The 22,092-nt window shown below is 38.5% G+C and overlaps 2 protein-coding genes across 2 annotated transcripts; both read left to right on the top strand.

The window, feature by feature from the left end:
- Nucleotides 1-2,062: 2,062 nt before the first annotated feature.
- On the top strand, nt 2,063-15,620 carry dhx33 (DEAH (Asp-Glu-Ala-His) box polypeptide 33). Its single transcript, XM_079648806.1, has 12 exons — nt 2,063-2,477; nt 3,161-3,321; nt 5,772-5,999; nt 10,821-10,991; nt 11,279-11,464; nt 11,574-11,685; nt 11,812-11,971; nt 12,386-12,474; nt 12,551-12,678; nt 12,779-12,985; nt 13,096-13,182; nt 13,979-15,620. The coding sequence occupies exons 1-12, from the start codon at nt 2,267-2,269 to the stop codon at nt 14,285-14,287; spliced, it is 2,049 nt and encodes a 682-aa protein (XP_079504932.1). The 5' UTR covers nt 2,063-2,266; the 3' UTR covers nt 14,288-15,620.
- Nucleotides 15,621-17,766: 2,146 nt separating this feature from the next.
- Nucleotides 17,767-21,317, top strand: c1qbp (complement component 1, q subcomponent binding protein). Its single transcript, XM_079652217.1, has 6 exons — nt 17,767-18,166; nt 18,895-19,045; nt 19,143-19,233; nt 19,363-19,458; nt 20,312-20,437; nt 20,557-21,317. The coding sequence occupies exons 1-6, from the start codon at nt 17,914-17,916 to the stop codon at nt 20,704-20,706; spliced, it is 867 nt and encodes a 288-aa protein (XP_079508343.1). The 5' UTR covers nt 17,767-17,913; the 3' UTR covers nt 20,707-21,317.
- Nucleotides 21,318-22,092: the final 775 nt, after the last annotated feature.

The following is a 22,092-nucleotide window of genomic DNA, read 5'->3' on the forward strand; positions in this document are numbered from 1 at the left end:
GGTATCTCGAGCCGGTTTCTCAAATGTACCTACCCCACCTTTAAGTTTGTGAAAACAATTTTTAAAAAATACTTCATTTTGTTGCAGGCAATATTTTTATTATAAATATTTTCTTTTATTACAAAGCAAAAACTTTAATGTACATCAATACAATACTGTGTTTTGTTTACTGTAAACAAATTACATTTAGACTTAAACTTATAACACTTTGTTTAGCTCAGTTAATTACAACTTCAGATAAACGTATATTAGCCATTAAGAAGGGTTTAAGTAGCATTACCAGAATCTGTGAAGTCACATTATTTTTTAACTTCATATGAAACATATACAGGCCAAAACAATTAAGTAACGAAAAATGCAGTTCAAACCCTAGCATTGCAATCTTTGAACAAGGTCAGTTCAATCATTTCAGCCAGATACGAGTTCTTGTAGAGACTGAGCTGGAGGGTGTGGACAAGATGTCAGAATCGTCTGATTGAGCAGACACTGCTTCTTCACAGACGGTAAAGATGTATTCTTCGACACCATCATCAGGTATTGGGATGACCTTGATAGTTGTCAAATCTTCAAGGTCAGCAGTGGATGTCAGGTTAACTAGTGCATCTCCAATGTCTCTGTCTTGATATTGCATTCTAAAACATCCACCTATAGAGTGCCACAGTGACAGTGATTTGTAAATGTAAAACACCATCCACCAAAAATATTTGCAAACTCACAAATACATTTGTAAATGTAAAACGGATCTGCAAATACGCAAAATATCTTCACAAATAAAAAAAAGATCTGTGAATATCTCTTTAATATTGACAACTTCCGATCAGGCATTTGTGAATCCATTTTGTATTTGTCAAACAACTATGCGCTTGTGGATCTCACATTTCTGCTTGTGGATCATCTTTTTACACACACAGAGTTTTGAGACAAACTTTCCGCCGGTCTTGGCAAAAATCTACTCGTGTCACTCGGTTATTTTCCGAAACCATGTGATGGCCGATTACGACATTTCCGCATGGTTTCAAAGTAAGAGCATGATGGTTTGTTTAATGCACTGTTTTGTATTATTATGAACAGCGAAACGTTAGATGCATTCTTTATCACCATCATCATCATCATGTTATAGTGATACAGTTAGGAATTCCTGTTATTTAGATACTTTTATTTTGAAGGCGAGTTTACGATGTTGACAGGAAGTTGTTGTTGCTATGGAAACAACGTGACGGAGAAAAGGAGTGGAGATTAATCTATATATAAAGACTGATAAAGTAAAGGATAAAGTTTATGTTTAAGTTTAGCACCCCCCGAAGAGGCACAAAGTTGGTATTAACTATATAAACATGTAGGTTTTGTCCTAATTCGTTTGTATGCTGTTGTGTAGCTTTGCTGTCTGTTTACAGTTAACTTTTGGTAGTATGCTAAAGTGAATCTAAGACGAATGGAGCCTAAATGTATTTGTTATTTTTGTGTCTTTATAGCTCTTACGTTGATATTGGAGATTTCAATAAAATCATATCATCAGTCAAGTCTTCGACCGTTATTCGGAGGGAAATGCTACAACGATGCTTGGCAATGGGCATTATTATATATTATTATAATAAGAATATTATTATAGGCCAGGCCTACCTTAAAGTCGTTTTTCCCCCTGGAAAAAGCTGGCCCACCCTATTTTATACTGGCCCGCCCTAAAGTAAATGTCTGCCTACGCTACTGGTCCTTACTCGGGTTAAAATCATGGATGTATACTAAGATTAAGGTTAAAATAGAGTGGTGCAGTGACGCGTCTTAAAACCCGGAAGTAAGCTGGTTCCGGTTTCCTCCACAAAAAATGATCAATCATAAATATATCCATCATAAATCTATCGATTAGATTTATGATTCGAAAATTATAAAAGTAGGGTAAAAATGTGGAGATTATCCGACTGAACAAAACGTGATCCATCTCTTAAATGTGTGTCAACCACAGACCTTATTTCGACCTATTTTCCAAAATCCTATAGAGAAATTGCATTTCTTTTTTGTCGAGGCAAGAAGCAGCTTACTTCAGGTTTTGAGGACGCGTCACTGCACAACTCTGCAACACAATTGTGACGTCAAACATCTGCGCCCAATTTGACCACGTGGGGACGTACAGAGGTAGCAAAACAACCACAGTGACGCTTGCCTGTCTGTCAATGAGCATGATAAATACTTTTTTGTTTCTTTTAGACATTTCAGAAACATCCTCAAAACGCTGAAAGGATTCCGCTAACAGAGTCACTTTTTCTAGACCATGCCCAACGACCACGACCATCCACCGGCGAAAAAATTCAAGCCGGGGTCTGTTTTCTTCCGTAACGATAAGAATAAACCTGGAATGCTGCTGCCTAGAAAGGGAAATGCAACCACTCCGATAGAAGTCCAGAGGAAACAGCTTCCCATCTACCAGGCGAAACCCCAGCTAATGAACCAGCTGAGGCAGCTCCACAATGCTATCCTCATAGGTAAGAACCACACTCAGCTAATGATGCTAATGCGTTAGCCACTCTTGTGCTACTCAATTAAAGGGAAGGTTCACTCTGACAAAAAACTATGTTGTCAGCTCTGTGATGTGATGCTCTGATAAGTTTAACTATTGCATCTTAAATAATAATGTTTTCTGATTAACAACAGTAAGCCTTATAATTATATCCTTTTTTTATTTTTGTAATTCCAAACCAATTCACCAAGACCTCTTAGTATAGGTAATGTCATGGATTTTCTTGTAAGCATCATGTGAACTGTACGTCGCAAAATCCTATAATTTTACATCAAAAAATAGTTTTCCAAGTCGGGAATGATTTGAAGTGTATTCTTAACCTCACCAAATTCTTATTTTATTCTGAATTGGGTGGAAATTTGTCTTGAACAACCATGATATCCTTAAGATAATTTGCATATGTAACGTAATTCATTTAGCTAAATGTTTTAAAGTAATTGAAAAAAATACATGAATCTTAAATGAAGAATTAAATAATTAATAATAATATCTCCACTATGTCATGGAAGTTTTTAGTTGGTATATAAAAGAGAGTTGTCTCACATTTAAGTGATACAAGGCTCAGAAAATGTAATTTCTACTCTACACGTTTATAATGTAGCATCTTAACTTTGTCTTTCTTGACCCTATCTAACTTCTCTCTTACAGGAGAGACTGGCTCTGGGAAGACCACTCAGATCCCTCAGTATCTGTACGAGGCCGGCATCGGGCGACAGGGCCTCATCGCCATCACTCAGCCCCGTCGAGTGGCAGCCATATCTCTGGCAGGAAGGGTGGCCGAGGAGAAGAGGACACAGCTCGGCAAGCTGGTATGCACAACAGACAGGTTTCCCACACATATGCTTAGTGTGTTCCGGTCTAAATGTTCCCTAAGGTGTGTTCTTGGCAAACAACAAACAAACGCTATATTTACATCGAGTGTCACATTCGACTCTTGGCCTCATTACTTGCCCACTTACGCAGTTGTCACTAAGATTCAACAATGTTTTCTTATTAGGGATTTGTTTTTAATTAAAAATGAGAATCTATGTGCACATTGGAGTGCTGACAAGTTTGTGTCTTTGATTCTACATATGCGTAATACAGAATTTCAATTTGTATTTATTATTATTATAAGCCTACACTAACACTTAGGCACTGCAGGAGTCATACCTTTTTTTCTGTTATTTAATATCCACAACTGACATTTCTTAAAATGAAGCGTATTTGGTGTTCTTTGCTGAATACCTCCACTATTGGAAGGGTCTTATATGCTAATTAGGTTGAACTGGCATATGATTTCAGGAAAAAAGGACAATGGAGTTCATGATTTTTAAGAAGACTGGTTGATACAATTCATCAGTTTAAGAACACGTCTTGAATCTGAAGTAGACCATCCAAGGACCTTACTAAAGAACACATTTAAGTAGAGGATGTTTTAAATGCATTACCTTCCCTCCGTTTCTGACTTGATATAGTAGTATGCTAAAGACCTAGAAGACATTATTCAACATCTGAAATCCTCCTCCTGTAACCTTGATATTATTCCCACAGAATTTTCAAAAAGGTTTTTCATTGCTTGGCCTCAGATTGGCCCCTACTTCATATAGTAAACAAGTCTCTTCAATCAGGTGTATTTCCACAGGCCCTGAAAACTGCAGTAATTAAACCGCTCCTAAAAAAGCATAACCTAGACGCAACCATAATGAATAATTACAGGCCAATATCAAACCTTCCTCTTTTAAGTAAATTGATTGAAAAAGCTTTTTTTTTTTAAAGTTGAGTCATTTCATGTTTTTAAATGACGGTTTTGATGTGTTCCAGTCAGGCTTTCGACCAAACCACAGCACTGAGACTGCTCTTGTTAAGGTCTTAAATAACATCCATTTAAACACGGACAGTGGCAGAATATCAGTGTTAGTATTATTAGGTCTCAGCGCTGCGTTTGATACTGTTGACCACAACATAATGCTAGACCGTCTAGAAAACTGGTTGGGAGTTTCAGCAACAGCTCTAAATGATTTAGTACCTACTAAGGACAGATACAACTTTGTCTCAATAGGCAACTACACATCAGCCCTGACAAATATGTCATGCAGGGTTCCTCTAGGCTCCATCTTAGGACCTTTGCTTTTTAATATCTATATGCTATATACTGCTCAAATTATGAAAAACAGCGATCTAAGCTATCATATCTATGCAGACGACAACCAGATTTATTTAAAAATAAACCAGGAGACTATTCATCCGATTAGAATGCTGAGCAAGTGCATTGAGCACATCAATGACAGGATGACTCAGAACTTTCTCCAATTGAACAAACAAAAACTGAGATCATTGTTTTTTGGAGCAAAGAAGGACCGATTAAAAGTAATCACAGAGCTTCAGTCGGCAGACTACAAAACAACTAATAAAGCTAGAAATCTAGTGTAGTGATGGACTCAGACCTGAATTTTAACAGTCACATTAAAACAGTCATTAGGTCTGCATACTATCACTTGAAGAACATATCTAGGATTAAAAAACGTCACAACAGGATTTAGAAAAGCTTGTCCATGCTTTTATCTTCAGTAGACTCGACTACTGCAATAGTGTATTGACAGGGCTGACAAAAAAATCCATCAGAAAGCTGCAGCTGATTCAGAACGCTGCTGCTCGAGTCCTCACTAACATTAAAAGAGTGGATCACATCAGTCCGGTTCTGACATCTTTACACTGGCTTCCAGTTGGCCAAATAATTGATTTAAAAGTATTATTGGTAGTTTAAATCACTAATCACTGGTTTAGGACCAAAGTATATTAACGATCTCCAGCATAATTATGATCCATCAAGGTGTCTCAGGTCTTCTGGGACGGGTCTGCTCTCCGTTCCGATAGTAAGAACAAAACATGGAAAAGCAGCGTTTAGCTATTATGCCCCGACAATCTGGAACAAACTGCCTGAAACATGCATGTCCGCAGAGACTCTTAGTATTTTCAAATCGAGACTGAAAAGATATCTTTTTGCCGCTGCTTTTAATTGAGCTCATATGCGCACTGCAGTATGCATTTTATTCATGTATTGTATAACTGTTGTGTTTAATTTATTTTCTTTGCTTTTTAAATGCCTGTTGTAAAATGCCATTATATAAGGTGTTTCTGCTGTATTTATTCTTAAACGTCTTATTTTATTTTGTAAAGCACTTTGAATTGTCGCGTGCTGAAAGGTGCTATATAGATTGCCTTGCCTTGCCTAGTATCAGAACGTATTCAGTTGAAGTCTTATCAAAGTTATTTACAGGTTGGTTACACAGTGCGCTTTGAGGATGTCACCTCTTCTGAGACTAAGCTGAAGTTCATGACAGACGGCATGCTGCTGCGCGAGGCCATCGGAGACCCCCTGCTGCTGCGCTACACTGTGGTGCTCCTGGACGAGGCTCACGAGCGCACCGTGCACACTGATGTTCTGTTCGGCGTGGTGAAGGCTGCTCAACGCAGGCGCAGGGAACTAAATAAGATTCCCCTGAAGGTAGGAATGCCAGGGGTCCTGGCTTCAAAAATATATTTAACAATGGGCGGCTAATTAGTGATGGGATTTATGGCTCTTTGAAGGGAGCCGGATCTTCTGGCTCCGTTCCTTTCAAAGAGCCGTTCAAAAGAGCCGTTTTTTAAAGGGGGCGGGGTTACTAGGTTTATCTGCGAAATAATCACCAGGATAATGATTGACTGTATTGCCAGACCTAATGTCAATAATCTGCATTGTAAACATGACACAAGGTGGCGCCATATGTCAATGAATGTATTTTGAATTTACCCTCTGTATGTGTTAAGTAAATAAAGTTGCCTTGCCTTGAATGAAATTCACGCAACTCTTAATATTAGATACTATGTTTTTAAGTGGCGATGGAGATTATTTGTTGACCCTGCTTTAAAGGATATTTTGCCTTTACAAATGCTGCGCTTTTTGGTTGAAGTGCATCCAACTGCGTTTTTCGCGTTTGGCTCATTTTCCATCCGAAAAACACGTCGTCTACCTGTCCTTTACCACTTGTTATCACTTCTCTCTCTCGCGTATTCTGTTAAGACCCACCCCATCTCACTCCTCGTGCTGAAACCTGGTATTCAGTCTCTGTCCTAAATGGCTTGTTGGAGCTCGTCCCCCCCCCCCGTGAGCCCAGTGTGCTCTGATTGGTCAAGCGACGTGCAACTGCTCGTGAGGAGCTGCTGTGAGGAGCAGACAGGGCTTCCGTGTCGGAGATATATACAGTCAGAGTAGGGGCGGGTCTTCACAGAATACGTTTTGGGGAACAAAATCAAGCTTTTTAAAAGGCGAGTGGATTTTGGCAGGCAGTGAGTGCGGACAAACGATTGAACGATAACAAGAACGGCTCTCACCAAGTACGACTCGGTTCCCCTCGTTCATTCCAAAGAGCCGTTCAAAAGAATCGGCTCGTTCGCGACCGACACATCACTACAGCTAATCCCTGCACTGCATTGAGCACATGAGATAAAAATGCTTATTGTCACGGTAATTATGGAGCCTCACTAGGGATATGTTTGGCTTTTTAAATTTGAGTACTTTCATTAATTTTGTCTGTGTAAATGCATGTGACATAACTTTTGGAATGGGTCTGGGTTTTTTAGCTCCATTAATACGTTTTATAATGAACAGTTTAGCTGAGTTACACCCCGAAAGACAAAATTGTCCACATTGAAAATACACTTTTACAGAATAAATGAATGCAGTGTATTATTATATCACATGTTCAATATAGAGCCCTGGCTTCCAAATGTTACTTTTTTTATTAGTATTCCATCAGACTGATTGATTATTTCAGGTTCTTCCTATGGGAAACATGCTATTTCCCTGGTTTTCTGCACAAAACATTTAAATACATCAAAATCCATGTTGCTGCTGTTGATGACAAATCTAACCCAGACTGTAAAGAAAGAACATTTAGAAAAAAATATTTATTTGCCATTTTTTCATAATATCAACAGTGGCATTATGTTAACTAAATAGAATTTTAAGGGTTAATAATAAAAAAATTAACACATCATCATGGACATCAGAGCAATGTTAGTGAGTGACGCAAAAGGTTTCATTTCTATATCGGGGTGTCCGCGGGGTCTTAAAAAGTATTAAAAGTTGATAGCCTTAATTTTCGCTAAATTGATTTATTAAAAAGTATTAAAAAGTATTAAACGGCATTTTCCAAGGTATTAAGAAGTCCCACAGCAACGACAACATGAAACACCCTTTAATTTACTGAAACGACATGTCTGGAAACCCCCTCAAGGCGGCCCCATGCATAGCGCACCGTAAAATGCTGCTTCTTATTTTAAGTTTCGTTGCCTTGCTCCGCTCTGTGAGGGGGGGGGGTCCCAAGGTGGGTAGACCGGCATACGCAACGCTCTGGGGGTCCAACGGCTCAGTGTGTAAGCCCTATATGATCATTTTCTGATAAAGATGAAATAGCCCGCCTCCCTCTCCCCACGTCTCCAGCTGCTGCTGGGCTGTCAGAAGAGGGGGAGGAAAAGAGAGGCAGGCACCGTTTATTAAATATTATTATACAGAGAACTGAGTCGTTATCAATTTGTTTTAAAGCTCAATAAATAACAAAGAAGACCTCTGATCGGCACTTTTCTAATTTTGTACGGAAGATTTAAACTTTAACGGACGTGTCGACCGGCGGAACATTTTTTTTAACACCCACCTCTCCGCCTCGTCCCTTGGAAGAGGCGGAGAGGTGGGTGTTTTTCATCTGCTGGTGGACTACCTGAGAGATATACAGCAGGAGAAAACGCCTTCCACCGCGGAGAATAAACAGAAGGGCAACCATGGCAACCATGCTCCGGGGTCTTCTTCGCTGCTTTTGGTGTATTTTGTGGCGGCAGCAGCGCCACTTACAGGCCTGGCATATGTACTACAGCGTTTCCAGCATTTCCAGCAGTCTAGTGTGAACGGACACGTTAAAGAATCGAATGCGTGTGAACGGAATACTTTTTTGCGTTTGCGTATGCGTTTTACCGTATGCGTCCTAGTGGGGCCGGGGTCTAAGCCAAACTATATCCGGTCACAGAGATCTGCTATTTTAAAGTAAACTCAACACACATCGACCCTAAATATAGTTTATATTAAGAACGAGGAAAGTCTTAACATATATATTGTTTTTTGTAAACATATGACAAATGTGTGAGGGTGATGACGTCAGAGCATCCTATTTGCCAGGGCTTATCACCGGACAGCCCCAGCCCAATTTAACCCCTGGGTATTTGTGAGGGAGCTCCTATATGGCATTACCCCGCTGAAGCTCACCAAAGTTCAATATATTTCATAGTTCAAAGTTTTGTCAATTGTTTTGTTTATTGGTCAAATACTAGTTTCTAATGGTTTCTGAGGAGTTCTACTGGAATGAAAGAGCACAGAGTCTACAGAAGCAACAAAGCAGCATACTGCATTAAACCTGACCTTCACAGAGAGGTTGAAGTTCATGTGGAAAGGAGGCTTCAGTAGTCTGTCTGCACTCTGTTTAGTTGTGCTATCTTACAATCAATATAGTAAATGTGAGGTAAAGTGTGTCGCCAATGTAACCGGTTAGAACTCAAAGTTGCGATGAGGTCTTAAAATTAGGGGTGCACCGAATGGTAAATTCTTGGCCGAAACCGATACCGAAAATAGGAAACAGTTGGCCGAATGCCGAAAGGCCGAAAATGATTCATAGAAATATATATATATATATATATATATATATATATATATATATATAATATGTATACATTTTTTAACAATGTTGTTCAGCTACCTGATTATGGAAAAATAAATGATTATGGCAAAACTTAACTTAACTTAACTTAACTTAACTTAACTTAACTTAACTTAACTTAACTTAACTTAACTTAACTTAACTTAACTTAACTTAACTTAACTTAACTTAACTTAACTTAACTTAACTTAACTTAAATAATAATCACTATTATGGGTCCATAAAACATTTATTCAGCACTTTTGAATGCATACAGTACATTAATTCCAAGTCAAGTGCATTTTCTTTTCTCTGTAGGATAACTACAACAAAGTGCATTCAGAACAAAGCCAAGGTGCTTTAAAAATGCATAAACATCTAGGCCAGTAGGCCTACAACAAAGTAGTGTAAATAAAGACTGTAACAGCCAGGCCTTCAACAACAACAAATGCACCTATAAGTGCATGCATACAAATGTGCAAACTGGATAAATCCACATGAATATAACTATTTACAAATGAAATTACAATTCAATTTCAAGAATCTGTAAATAAGGCTGTCTGTCCTCATAAGCAAAGTAGTAAACATTGTATAAAGATACATAAAGTGAAAACTGGATACAAAATCCACAATCAATTACAAATTAAATTACAATTTCAAGAATTTGCAAATAAGGTGGTCTGTCCTCATGAGCAATGTAAACAACATTGTATCATTTAGATACCGAAAGTACAATATATTGAACACTGTGCTGCTGTCATTTCCCCCTAATGATAACCTGAGATGGTGAATTATAACTCACAATGAAAATTGTTCAGGAAAGTGGGTATAGAGTAGACATGTAGAACTAGATAAGCTTATGATAAGCCAGCCTTGTCTACTTATTAAGGAAAAGTGGGAGGTTCTTTTTAATGAACAGTAGCTTCTCTGCTTTATCAGCCATAAGTCTGTTCCTCTTCTCATCAAGCACATGAGAGGCAGCGCTGAACAGTCTCTCGCTGTCAGTGCTTGTGATTTGATCTTACTCCGCATATTTGTCCAGGTGTTTTGATTTCAAGTGGTGGAGTAATCTCTAAGTGGTGAAAGTCTTTGCCGTTACACCCCCTCGAGAAATTTTTAGCTGAACACGTTTTACAAATCGCAATCCGCGCCTCTTTCTCTGATATTTTTAAATATCTCCAAGCGCCAGACATGTTGGCTGTGAGCCAGCCGCGAGCATGGTCGCGCGCCGTGCTTGTCGCCGCGTTTTGATTACGTCATCACAACAACACGTTAGCTTACCAACGTAACCCTGTTCTCTGACATTCGGTGATATTTTTTCGGTGCTAGAACCCTTTCGGCCGAAAGCCGAAAGGGCCTTTTTAACCATTTTCGGCCGATAATTTTCGGCGGCCGAATATTCGGTGCATCCCTACTTAAAATGTATGGAAAGGGTCTTAAAAAAGGTCTTAAAAGGTATTAAATTTGACCTCAGGATTCCTGCATATACCCTGTATATGCTAACTCTCCTCCTCTACCCTGGTGATCTGTTAAATCCTATTTTAACTTTACCTTCTCTCCCAAATCCTAAACCTTTCTCTCACTGCTCTGTGAAACCTTCACAGGTCATAGTGATGTCAGCCACCATGGATGTGGATTTGTTCTCTGAATACTTCAACAAGTCTCCTGTACTGTACCTGGAGGGCAGGCAGCATCCCATCCAGATCTACTACACCAAGCATCCGCAGTCCGACTACCTTCAGGCCGCACTCGTCACCATCTTCCAGATCCATCAGGTAGTCTGCTAAATCTGTGTAGGGAGAACATTCCTGTATTAACAGTTTTGATTGGTTCGTGAAGTCCTATGCTGCATTTCCACTGCACATTATGCTTCCCCTCCCTTGGAGCAAAAATGTTCCTATTTTTGATATCAAGTCAGTCCAGGTTCCACACAAGCCCAAGCAAATCAATAAGCGTTTGCATTAAATACATAAGCCTGTTTGTGAGCACCTATCCTTGTCTATGTACTGTGATGATTCTTCTTGACACCTGAACACAACACGGCCCTGTTGTTTGCGTGCAGGAAGCTCCTCCCTCCCACGACATCTTGGTGTTCATGACAGGTCAGGAGGAGATCGAGGCGCTGGCTCGGACATGTCGTGACATCGCCAAGCATCTGCCCGATGGCTGCGGTCCCATGGTGGTCATCCCTCTGTATGCATCCCTCCCCCCCGCACAGCAGCTCAGGTGCTTCCAGCCAGCTCCCAAGGTAAAGGGAACAGTGATGTAGACAAAGGGACATTTATAGAGAACACTCAAAAAATGTATTGTATTAAATGTATTCCTCATCCATAATGAAGACCTCTCTACCGTTTCAGGGGTGCAGGAAGGTCATCCTCTCTACCAACATTGCTGAGACGTCAGTCACCATCTCTGGGATCAAGTTTGTCATAGACTCAGGGATGGTGAAGGCCAAACGCTTCAGTCCTGGTAAGAGGATTCAGTTTGCTCCTTTCATGTTTTAGATGTTAACAGTTTTACTCTGCACTTTTCAGAGGGTTTAAAACGTATGTAGTAAAGGTGGCAGTATTCGTGTGTATGTGTTGTGTGGTTCAGACAGCGGGCTGGAGGTGCTGGCGGTGCAGCGGGTCTCTAAAGCTCAGGCGTGGCAGCGAGCGGGCCGGGCCGGCAGGGAGGAGTCCGGATCCTGCTACCGCCTCTACACAGAGAACGAGTTCGACAGCCTCATCCCCATGACTGTGCCCGAGATCCAGAGGTACCGTATGAAACAGGCCGTGGCCATATGAGCAGATTATCACTCAAAACCATAGATGTCTTTAGCTAAGTGTAAAGTTGCTTACCTTTTAGACTTACATACACACATAAAAGGTAGAAATAAGTATATAATAATGGTAAAATAAAATGATGTGTTGTATGTAGCCCGTACTTGCCTAGTTATTGCAACAGAACCTCTAAAGTCTCTTTTTATTGATGCTTTTTTCACAACATAATGTTAAAGAAATATTGTCTGCAGGGGAATTTCAATGTCTCCAACCATAGTAAAACACTTTTTGTCATATTGATAATAAGACTACATTTTTGCTCATCGACAGGATTCTGTGTTTCTCCAACATGCTGATTTTTTAAGGTCAATGTGATTGAAAGTTGTTTATTCCTGTGTGTGCTGCAGGTGTAACCTATCCAGTGTGATGCTGCAGCTCATGGCTCTGGGGGTTCCAGATGTGATGAATTTTGATTTCATGTCCAAGCCTTCTCCAGGTAAGATGCTCTTGGTCGGGAGTCACTCTGCACCTCTGGGTTGTTCCCTGGTAGTAACATGTTGTGTTTATCCCAGAGGCCGTACGCTCTGCTGTGAATCATCTGGAGCTGCTGGGAGCTGTAGAGAGGAAGGAGGGGCAGGTCTTCCTCACTGCTCTTGGAAAGAAGATGGCCAGCTTCCCTCTGGAGCCCCGATATTCCAAGGTAAAGAAGTGCTAGGAAATGTGAGAAAAAGTTAGTCACACGCGCAACCCAGATAGAATATAATTTAACATTTCCTTTCCTTGGTTGCTCCGTCTCACAGACCATCCTGCTGTCTCCGGACTACTCCTGCTCTGATGAGATTCTGAGCATCGTATCTCTGCTGTCGGTGGACACTGTACTGTTTAACCCTCCTGCCAAGCGGGAAGAGGTGCTCGCTGCTCGCAAGAAGTTCTCCTCCAGCGAAGGAGACCACATAACGCTGCTTAACATCTACAGAGCCTTCAAGAAAGTCAGCAGCGGTAATAAGGTGAGAACACATACATCAGTTATGGAAGGAAAATAATGTGACCACGCAAACTCCAGAGATTAAATTGTGTTCCTGAGCGATCTTTATAATCTGTATGTCTTCTGTTAAAGGAGTGGTGTCGGGAGAACTTTGTCAACAGCAGGAACATGGGTCTGGTGAAAGACGTTCAGGCGCAACTCCGAGATATCTGCCTTAAGGTACGCAGCTGAGTATCCTACACATACATTCACGTATGCAGTATTAGTGTGTGTGTAGGCCAGGGAAACATCACTATTCCATGTCACATTTATCTCACAAAATAAGTTACAAGTGGGACTATACTGAATAGTTCAAAGCTACATTTATAACTTTGAATACTGCCATATGTATGCATGTCTAGTATTTGACCAGTACATTTTGGGGCGGGGGATGTTGAAAGAGTGCCTCTTTATTATGAAGAGACAGGGGTAGACAAATGAGATCACATTGCCTAAATACTAAACTAAACTTTATTATTATTAGTATAAATTATTTTATATTTGTGGAATTGATTCCCGTATCAACTGCTTATGATTGTTTGCAACCCATGCATTTGGTATTCTATCTTCAAGTATATGTTGGAAAAAACTGAAAATAAACTATTTAACATATTTTTTCAAATACCAAAATAAGTCTAAAGATGGATGTGAATAACACTTCTATGGCTGCTATTGTCACATTCTATCAGTGAGATGATTCAGTAAGTACTGATTTTATTTAATAATTACAGCTGTGTAATAGATTTCTGCGTCCACAGCAGCCCATACAACCTTTTGAATAGCAATAAACAAATAGAATTAGGAGGGATGAAACCCTCTTTAATGGTCACACATGCAGAGCACACAGCACACACAGTGACATTTGTTCTCTGCATTTAACCCATCCTAGTACCAGGAGTCTAGTACTAGGAGCACTGTTGTAAAGTGAATTAGCATTTTGAGCTAACATGTCCTGTTGTGCTTGTTGATTTGCCAGCTGAATATGAAGCTGGGGTCCTGTGGGGCAGAGATGGGGAATGTTCGCCGCTGCATCGCCCGCGGCATGTTCGTCAATGCCGCAGAGCTGCAACCTGACGGCAGCTACTTGGCTCTGGACACCCACCAGCCCGTGTCCATCCACCCCTCCTCCGTCCTCTTCCAGGGCAAGCCGGCATACGTGGTGTTCAACGAGCTGCTGCACACGTCCCGCTGCTACATGAGGGACCTGTGTTTGGTGGATGCAGACTGGCTGCTGGAGGCGGCTCCAGAGTACTTTGGCCGCAAGCTCCACCCCAGCAAGAGCTAACCAGCTGAGAAACAGGACTAAAGTAAATCTCTATAAGGACACCTTCACTTTCATCAGAACACCCAGTGACAACAAAACGAAAAATGTGTTCCCTTTACAAAGACGAGTTTGGATTAAGACACTTATCGATTGCAATCACACAGAATATGTTCTGTGTAGTTAACTATCTCTGGATCTCAACAAACTGGATCTCATCACAACAAAACGAAAAATGTGTTCCCTTTACAAAGACGAGTTTGGATTAAGACACTTATCGATTGCAATCACACAGAATATGTTCTGTGTAGTTAACTATCTCTGGATCTCACTACCTCCCAGTTGGCGACCTTCGTCATGTGCCACTGCAGCAGAAATCTGCAAACTGAGGCCTCACAACAACTTTAACTTCCTGTAAATCAGACCTTCCTGTAGATCAGATTGTATCAACAGTTTATTTTTCCTGCTAGTATTACAGCTTGCTTTAGCCTCCTGAAACAAGTCTTTTTGAGATGTCATGCATTCATTCTTCAAACATGTGCATGCATTTGAACAGCACAGGTAACATCACATGACACATCCTTCAATGTCTGATGTAATTGACTAGTTTTTCCTCCTTTCAAATGTTATCAGACTCGATAAAATACTACTCTCCATATAATTATTTCGCAAAATGTTGTAGTTAATTGCTAAATCACCTGCCCAGCAAGACTCAGACAGCTAAAGGAGCCTGACTGGTGGCTCTTTCCAGAATAATTTTGAATAATGATGAGTTAACTGTCTTTGAAATGTTAGCTTTTCTGAAGTTATGCAAAGCAGTTTTGTCTTAAGCTCCCCCGCCATGTGGTTTTGGTTTTATAAAAAGTGGTCTTAAGGGTTTATATATGCAAGGACGACTGGATTGTCTTTATCTAACGAGGTCTTTGAAATACAAGGAAATATGAAAATAGAATATGAGGTTTTTACGTGTCACAGTGACATGACTTCTCTTTTATAACTACTCTTCATGCAGCACTTGTCTTGTAAGCTAGTGCATGCCTTTTCCCCCATCTATGACTTTATCACCTGTTTCTAAATACATGCAGATCATTAGAAGTAGCATGCCTTATTCTCCATGTTCAACACCCACAGACTACACACAGACGTATGCTAACAACACATGTATGCAAATCATGCAGATTGTAGTTAGCGACTTGATCCCTCAGGTCTCTCATACTTTGTAGAATGTTAATTACACCATGTTTAGGGTGGATGCCTACTTTTGTTTTTTTTACACAAGACTCAGGATTGTACAATATATACTGTAACCTGAATAAATTACACATTGTTTCTAACTGAAACAATTCCAAACACCAAATGCATCTTGGGTTGGAGAATCATTAGACCATGTTACACAAGGTTGTGTTCAGAAGAAGTAGACTGTTGAAGATCTGCATGTCATGTTTTGTGTAAGATTTAATGCACGCCTTTTGATGAGTTTATTATATTTAATATTATATGATTTCTTAAAGTCTCACATACCACTATTGGTATAGTTTCTAATACAAATCCGGTTTCACAGAACAAGCAGAATTCACTTCTTAATCCAGCCATTTTTATTTTGTTATGTAAAGCATTTTCAAAATATGCAAAATCAGATGATTCAGAATTAGAAATACATTATTGATTATTATTAAGGGAAATTGAGTTAAGTTAAAACATTTCTTATTCTAGAATAAACATTTACTTATAAGGAAAATAAGATACAAATGGTAAATAAAATGTGCCATATACAACAAATTAATAAATATGTACAAAACTAAAATTGGTATACTTCAATGCTTAACAGTAAATAATAATGCTAAAAATGGCATCTATAATTAGGAGTGGGGAAATGCAACTAAAGTATAAATAAAGAAAAATATACATTTAAATGTACATTATAAATATATGTAGTATTGATGTTGGACAAAAACAACAAGATTGCATAACATTATTGCATTATTTGACAAAATTATTTAGTTGAGATAAATTATACTTAAATGTGGCATTTTGATGAATTAAACCGAGCATTGAGATGTGTTTTTATTTCTTTAGACTGTAGTATGATCTGATGACCTTGTTTTATTTGACAAGGATAATCAAAGTTTGCTCTCCTGGGTTAGTTGTGGGCTGACAGCACCATCTTCTGGCAACAGGGCCACATGTCCAACTGATGCAACTGATTCCCCTCATTACACTGAGACATCCTAAGAATGATGCAAGCCCTCCCTCCTGGATGTACATGTCCACTGTAAAAGAACAGTTTTCTGATTTTATGAGACAGCCTGCCCTTTTTGTGACAATGCTCATATTTATGCTAATAATTACAATACGTTTAGGAATAGTATAGATGTCTACTTACTAGTGTTCAAAGTGGATTCGGGTTGGTTTAAAATATAGTGTTACCCAAATAAGTAACACATTATTTCTAAATAAAACACCAAATGCATCTGGGGTAGAAAATCAGACCATGTTACAATCAGGTTCTGTTTTTGGTGTTTTTGTGTTATGAAGTTTGCAAGATTTCAATGCATGCCTTTTGATGAGTTAATTATAGGTGTATTTAATATGATTTGTTCACGTCTTACGTGACCCCTATTGGTATAATTTCTAATAAAAATCACAATTCCACAGGAGAGTGAAGCTTTGAAGACACAGGAAGATTTTCCAGGGTTTGACGCACTTACTGTCCTATATTTTTCAGGACCTAAGGAGACGCTGTAGTACATATGCCAGGCCTGTAGATGTTGCTGTTCTCACAGAATCAGCCCATGCAAAGACAGTGTTCAATTGAGCGAAATGAGGAATGGCTAAAATGCATGATCTGTTTGGTATTTTGAAAAATAAAAATTACAAATGTGCCTTATATAGGTATGGTCCTACACTGTATTATTCAAATATAGCATGATAGGTCCACTTTAAATAAATAGGTTAACATATTTCCAAATTGAATCAAAAATAGGTTTTATTGATTCTCGGGGTGAATAAGGTTAATTTGTAGCTACTCATATTCAAGTAAAAAGAGATATAAACATTAAAAAAATAAGAAACTAGTTTGTGAAAATATATGCATTATACTAAAACGTGTATGTACAAATGGGGACAACATATGTATGCTGCAATACAAAACTGTGAAAAATAATGCTTCAATTGCAAAGATATTTGACATATAATTACTTTAAATGCATATTTATCCAAAATTACACATTACTGCACACGAATAAAAAGATGTTCAATACATTTAGATTGTTTTAAACATAAATCACTTATTTCTCACTCCACAGGGGGCGTTGTAGGAAGGAAAGTGACATTATCCCGCTGGCGTTATCTACAACTTTACAAATATACATATTATTAACACTATTGTTACTCTATTATACAACTCATTTATAAAGTAATGGTCGTATTTAAGATTTTCTAAAGAAACAGAGATTATTTTGTCTTATTTCTTTCGGTTTCAAAGTACTATTTCCGGTTTAAAGGTCACACTGACGAAAGGTCAATGTGTCCTTCCACACACATGTGTTCCATAATCTTGAAGCAAGCAGCAGTAACGGGGAGTTAGCCGGTAGCTGTGAGTTATCAAAGCTATTTATCTGCACTAAAAGCCTTCACATTTCTACACAGTCATGCTAAAGTCAGTTGTTCGTGCGGTGGGAGCCGCTGTCCGCCTCTCTTCAGTCGCCACTTCCACAGCCCGAACCCTGCCTCTCAGCTGCCAGACACTGTGCTCTCCAAGCTCGGCCACAACTCGGCCCTTCACCCGGTCTCTCTGGATGCTGAACAACAACGGAGCGTCGTCAGGATACAGGCCAAAACTCTTCAGTTCAAAAGCGTTGAATCCCTCGATATCATGTGGATGTGGAAGCCTGCACACAGAAGGTACGTTTGGATGTGAAAGTTATTAAATGATCAAGCTAGCTTGCTTCGTATATCAGTCAATATTAACCTAGTTTAAATGGCGAGAGAATAATACGATTAACTGTGTAGATAAGACCTCATGTCAACATGTCTACTCAGAAATTAAGTAATTTATGTAATTTTCTCATTAAATGAAGTCTGTATCATCCCACTGTTAGCTAGCAATCACCTTGAAAGATGTGTTCAGTTGTCCTTATAGAATGTAGTTAAAACGATAACTTGCAAACAAATAATAACTGTGGTTCACAAAGTCATGTCTTTGAGTGGTTTGTGTCGACATTTATTTTTGTAAATATGTTAGTTGTTATATATATATATATATATATATATATATATATATATATATATATATATATATATATATATATATATATATATATATATATTAAACCGAATATTTTCTTTTTCGATCGGTCAAATATAGATTGAGCATTTTAGCATGGTGTGGTAACGACCTATAATGAAAAACTTTAAAGACATAAGCTAACAGGACTTGCAATGAATAGTTCAATCAAAGAAGGGAACAGCTACTCTTACATGAACATGAGTATAAAACATTGTTGTAGGTTGCTTTAAATATGTTCTGTAAGCAGTTAGAATCCATTAACCTACAGGAAACATAATGAAGTTTTGAAGATTGGATTTTCCAAAAAAAAAACATTCTAATGATTGTATAACTTTTTCAACAGGTGACAAAGCATTTGGTGCTTTCCTGTCTGATGAAATCAAAGAGGAGCTGAAGATCCAGAAAAACAGCAACCTTCCTAAGATGTCTGGAGGATGGGAGCTGGCTCTGAATGGCACAGAAGCTAAACTCTCAAGGAATGTTGCCGGAGAGAAGTAAGTCTTGTGCAGTCTGTGATTTATACAAAACTTACTATTAATACATGGGCACACTAACAAGCTCATAATCTGTCTTTTTTTTTTTTTTTTACAGAATCACTGTCACATTCAACGTCAATAACAGCATTCCTCCTAACTTTGAGGAAGAGGCAGAGCAGGGACAGCAGAAGTCCGCAGAGGAAGAGGTGAGTTACAGATAATCTGTATTACGTGTGAGATTTCATTGCACTGGATAGTTGTCTTTTAATCACAAATGGACTGAAGAAAGCCTTTAACTTCATAACATTATTGTAATTATTTTTATTTCTTTACAGCCAGAAATTGTATCATCACCCAACTTTGTTGTTGATGTAACGAAACAGGGTGCAAAACATTCCCTGGTGTTTGACTGCCATTTCCCTGAAGATGAGGTAAGCAAAGCCTGCATTCGTTTTCACAGAACAGTGATGCATCCTTCAATCAGTCTTATATAATCCAATTTAATGTAGTCAGTTAAATAACAAAGTGCTGTGTGCGTGACATAAAACTAAATGCAGTTACGTCACAGCCCTACAAGTACTTTAAAATAACATGACATTCATATTTTGGATATTGTCAAATGGCATAAGTGGCTTTTTTCCCAGTTTTAATGGCTATAATATAGTCAGGGGTGCTTTTTTCTGAACTTAACATACTGTTCTATTATTTTTCTTTTACATGCTTAGTCATAACACCCACATAACTGACGATTACTCTTTAAAATGTCGCGGTCTAAAAATCGTCTGTAAATCAGTTATAGTCGCCCCTAAAATAGTGTTGCAGTATCCATATTGAGGTATTTGGATACACATTTTGTAATGACAGAAATCTCCATATCGCCTTAAGCCACACACAAACGAACGCATCGTGTCATCGATGTGGACGTTCTTACCGGTGTTTGAAAAAGACTAAGCTCGCAATTTGCAACGCTTGCAAGTCTAGAATGAACTGTGAAGGAATAACTACAATTTTTTGATGGCTAGAAGGTCCTGTAACTTGGTGCAGTTATGGCGATCATTTTAGTTATCTAATATCCATGCTTTATTATGAACTTAAATGTACATTTCCTGTAAAAGAAAAGTAACAAAAGTATTTGGGCATATTGTCAATTATACTTCTTTGGAATAATTGTCAGACTTTTATTGGTGCATCTTAGACATTACAATGTCATATTTACAGCGTGTCTTTGCCCTTTCACTCCGAGACTTTGAGTGTAACAGAAAATCTGGATTTGCGTTTTTGTAGGTGAGTCATGCTGAAGGAGAAGAGGAGAGCGACATCTTTGCCATTCGTGAGGTCAGTTTCCAGCCTGAGGGAGACACAGACTGGAAGGAGAACAGCTACACACTCAACACAGACGCTCTGGACTGGGTAAGATCTAAGGAATTAGATTAATAACCTATACAACATACAAATCATGTTAATAAAGCAGATGATAGCTGTGATTAACACTAGAACATTATAACCTCTTTACTTTTGTTTTTTTTCAGGCTCTGTATGACCACCTGATGGACTTCCTGGCTGACCGCGGGGTTGACAACACCTTCGCTGATGAGTTGATGGAGCTGAGCACGGCCGTCGAGCATCAAGAGTACATCAAGTTCCTGGAAAACCTCCATGGCTTTGTCAAATGTAACTAATGTTAGGTACAAGTTAAATGTCACTATTCTTCAAAACACATCCTGGCAAAGTTGAAGGTTTGATCATATAATACAACTAAATCAGATGCTGCAGCGCTGATTGACACCTTTGGAAATCTAAAGAGACTCAGTGTCTGTGGCAGTCAGCCTTCTTGCCAGCAGTTGTCACATCAGTACATTGCTGCAAAACATTTATTTTCCTTTTTGTTCTTTCTTTTTTATTTGACTATTTTTCTGTAACTTAAATGAGAGTTTAAATTAAATATATGAAGTTCATAAATAAGGCTGGCCACGACTCTGCAGATACCCCTTTTTATAAAAAATGTCCCTCAATTGTAGAGTTCCTGTCTTAACTGCACGGGTTTCATATGGTCCAGTCAGTAATTGTGTCCAACTGTCCTTAAGCTAATAAAGGGATAATTTGACAAGATGTTTACTTTAAAAATCCTCACTTATCTTTTGCTTTTACAGTTTGAGTCTTACTTCTATGTTGACTAACATTGATTTGACTCTGTCAGACCATAATATGTGAATTATTCATCTGAATGGCATACATCAGCATGTCTTCAGAGAATGAAAGGTCATTGTTCAATAAAACAGTTTGATATAAATGGATGATTTATCATTTTCTTAATGTCAAGTCAATCTTTGAAATGCACAACAGGCCAAACACCTTGGTACTAAAACATATATCCGCTGGTTTCAGCCCAATTTCAGACAACAAAGTATATTCAGCTTTTAAGGCCAAATGTTTCTTCTCTAATTGTAAAAAATGCAACATTTTCCCTGTTTTTTCTTTTACATGGGTTATTCAAAATGTTTGCAAATTTTGTTAATTACGATTAATTAATTATTTGATATTCTTTGATTTAACGGTTGAAAATAATACGTATAGCTTTTATAATTCGCCGCCTGACTCGAAAGTGCAACCGGTATTTACGTAATCCCTGGGAAATGTTTCAATATCCATATGGGCGCCTTGCTATTTTGGCATGAATAAAAAAACCTGTCAACCTATCTTTTTGGTAAAGTGCTTGAGTAAATGCTCTAATTTACTTTCCACACCTGGCTACTTGAAATTAAAAGGATGTCCTCCTAGCTTAGTTTAACACGTAATTACTGTAATATACTCCTTAATATTTTAATGAAGTAAAATAAGCAATACCACTGTAAAACAAATGCATTCAAAATCTTTAAAAGTCTAAAAGCATCGTTATCAAATATATATTCAAAAGTTATGGAGAATTAATCATTTCACAATATTATTATTGAAGCAATAGCCTAATGTGTAAGCATCACTAATTTTGCAACTGTTAATGGTGCAACGGATTTTACCTTACAATCTGTTTAGTATCCCTAATATTTCTATTTCTATTAATTATGTTT

The sequence above is a fragment of the Notothenia rossii genome, assembly GCF_949606895.1.
Source record: "Notothenia rossii genome assembly, chromosome: 9".
Lineage (NCBI taxonomy): Eukaryota > Metazoa > Chordata > Actinopteri > Perciformes > Nototheniidae > Notothenia > Notothenia rossii.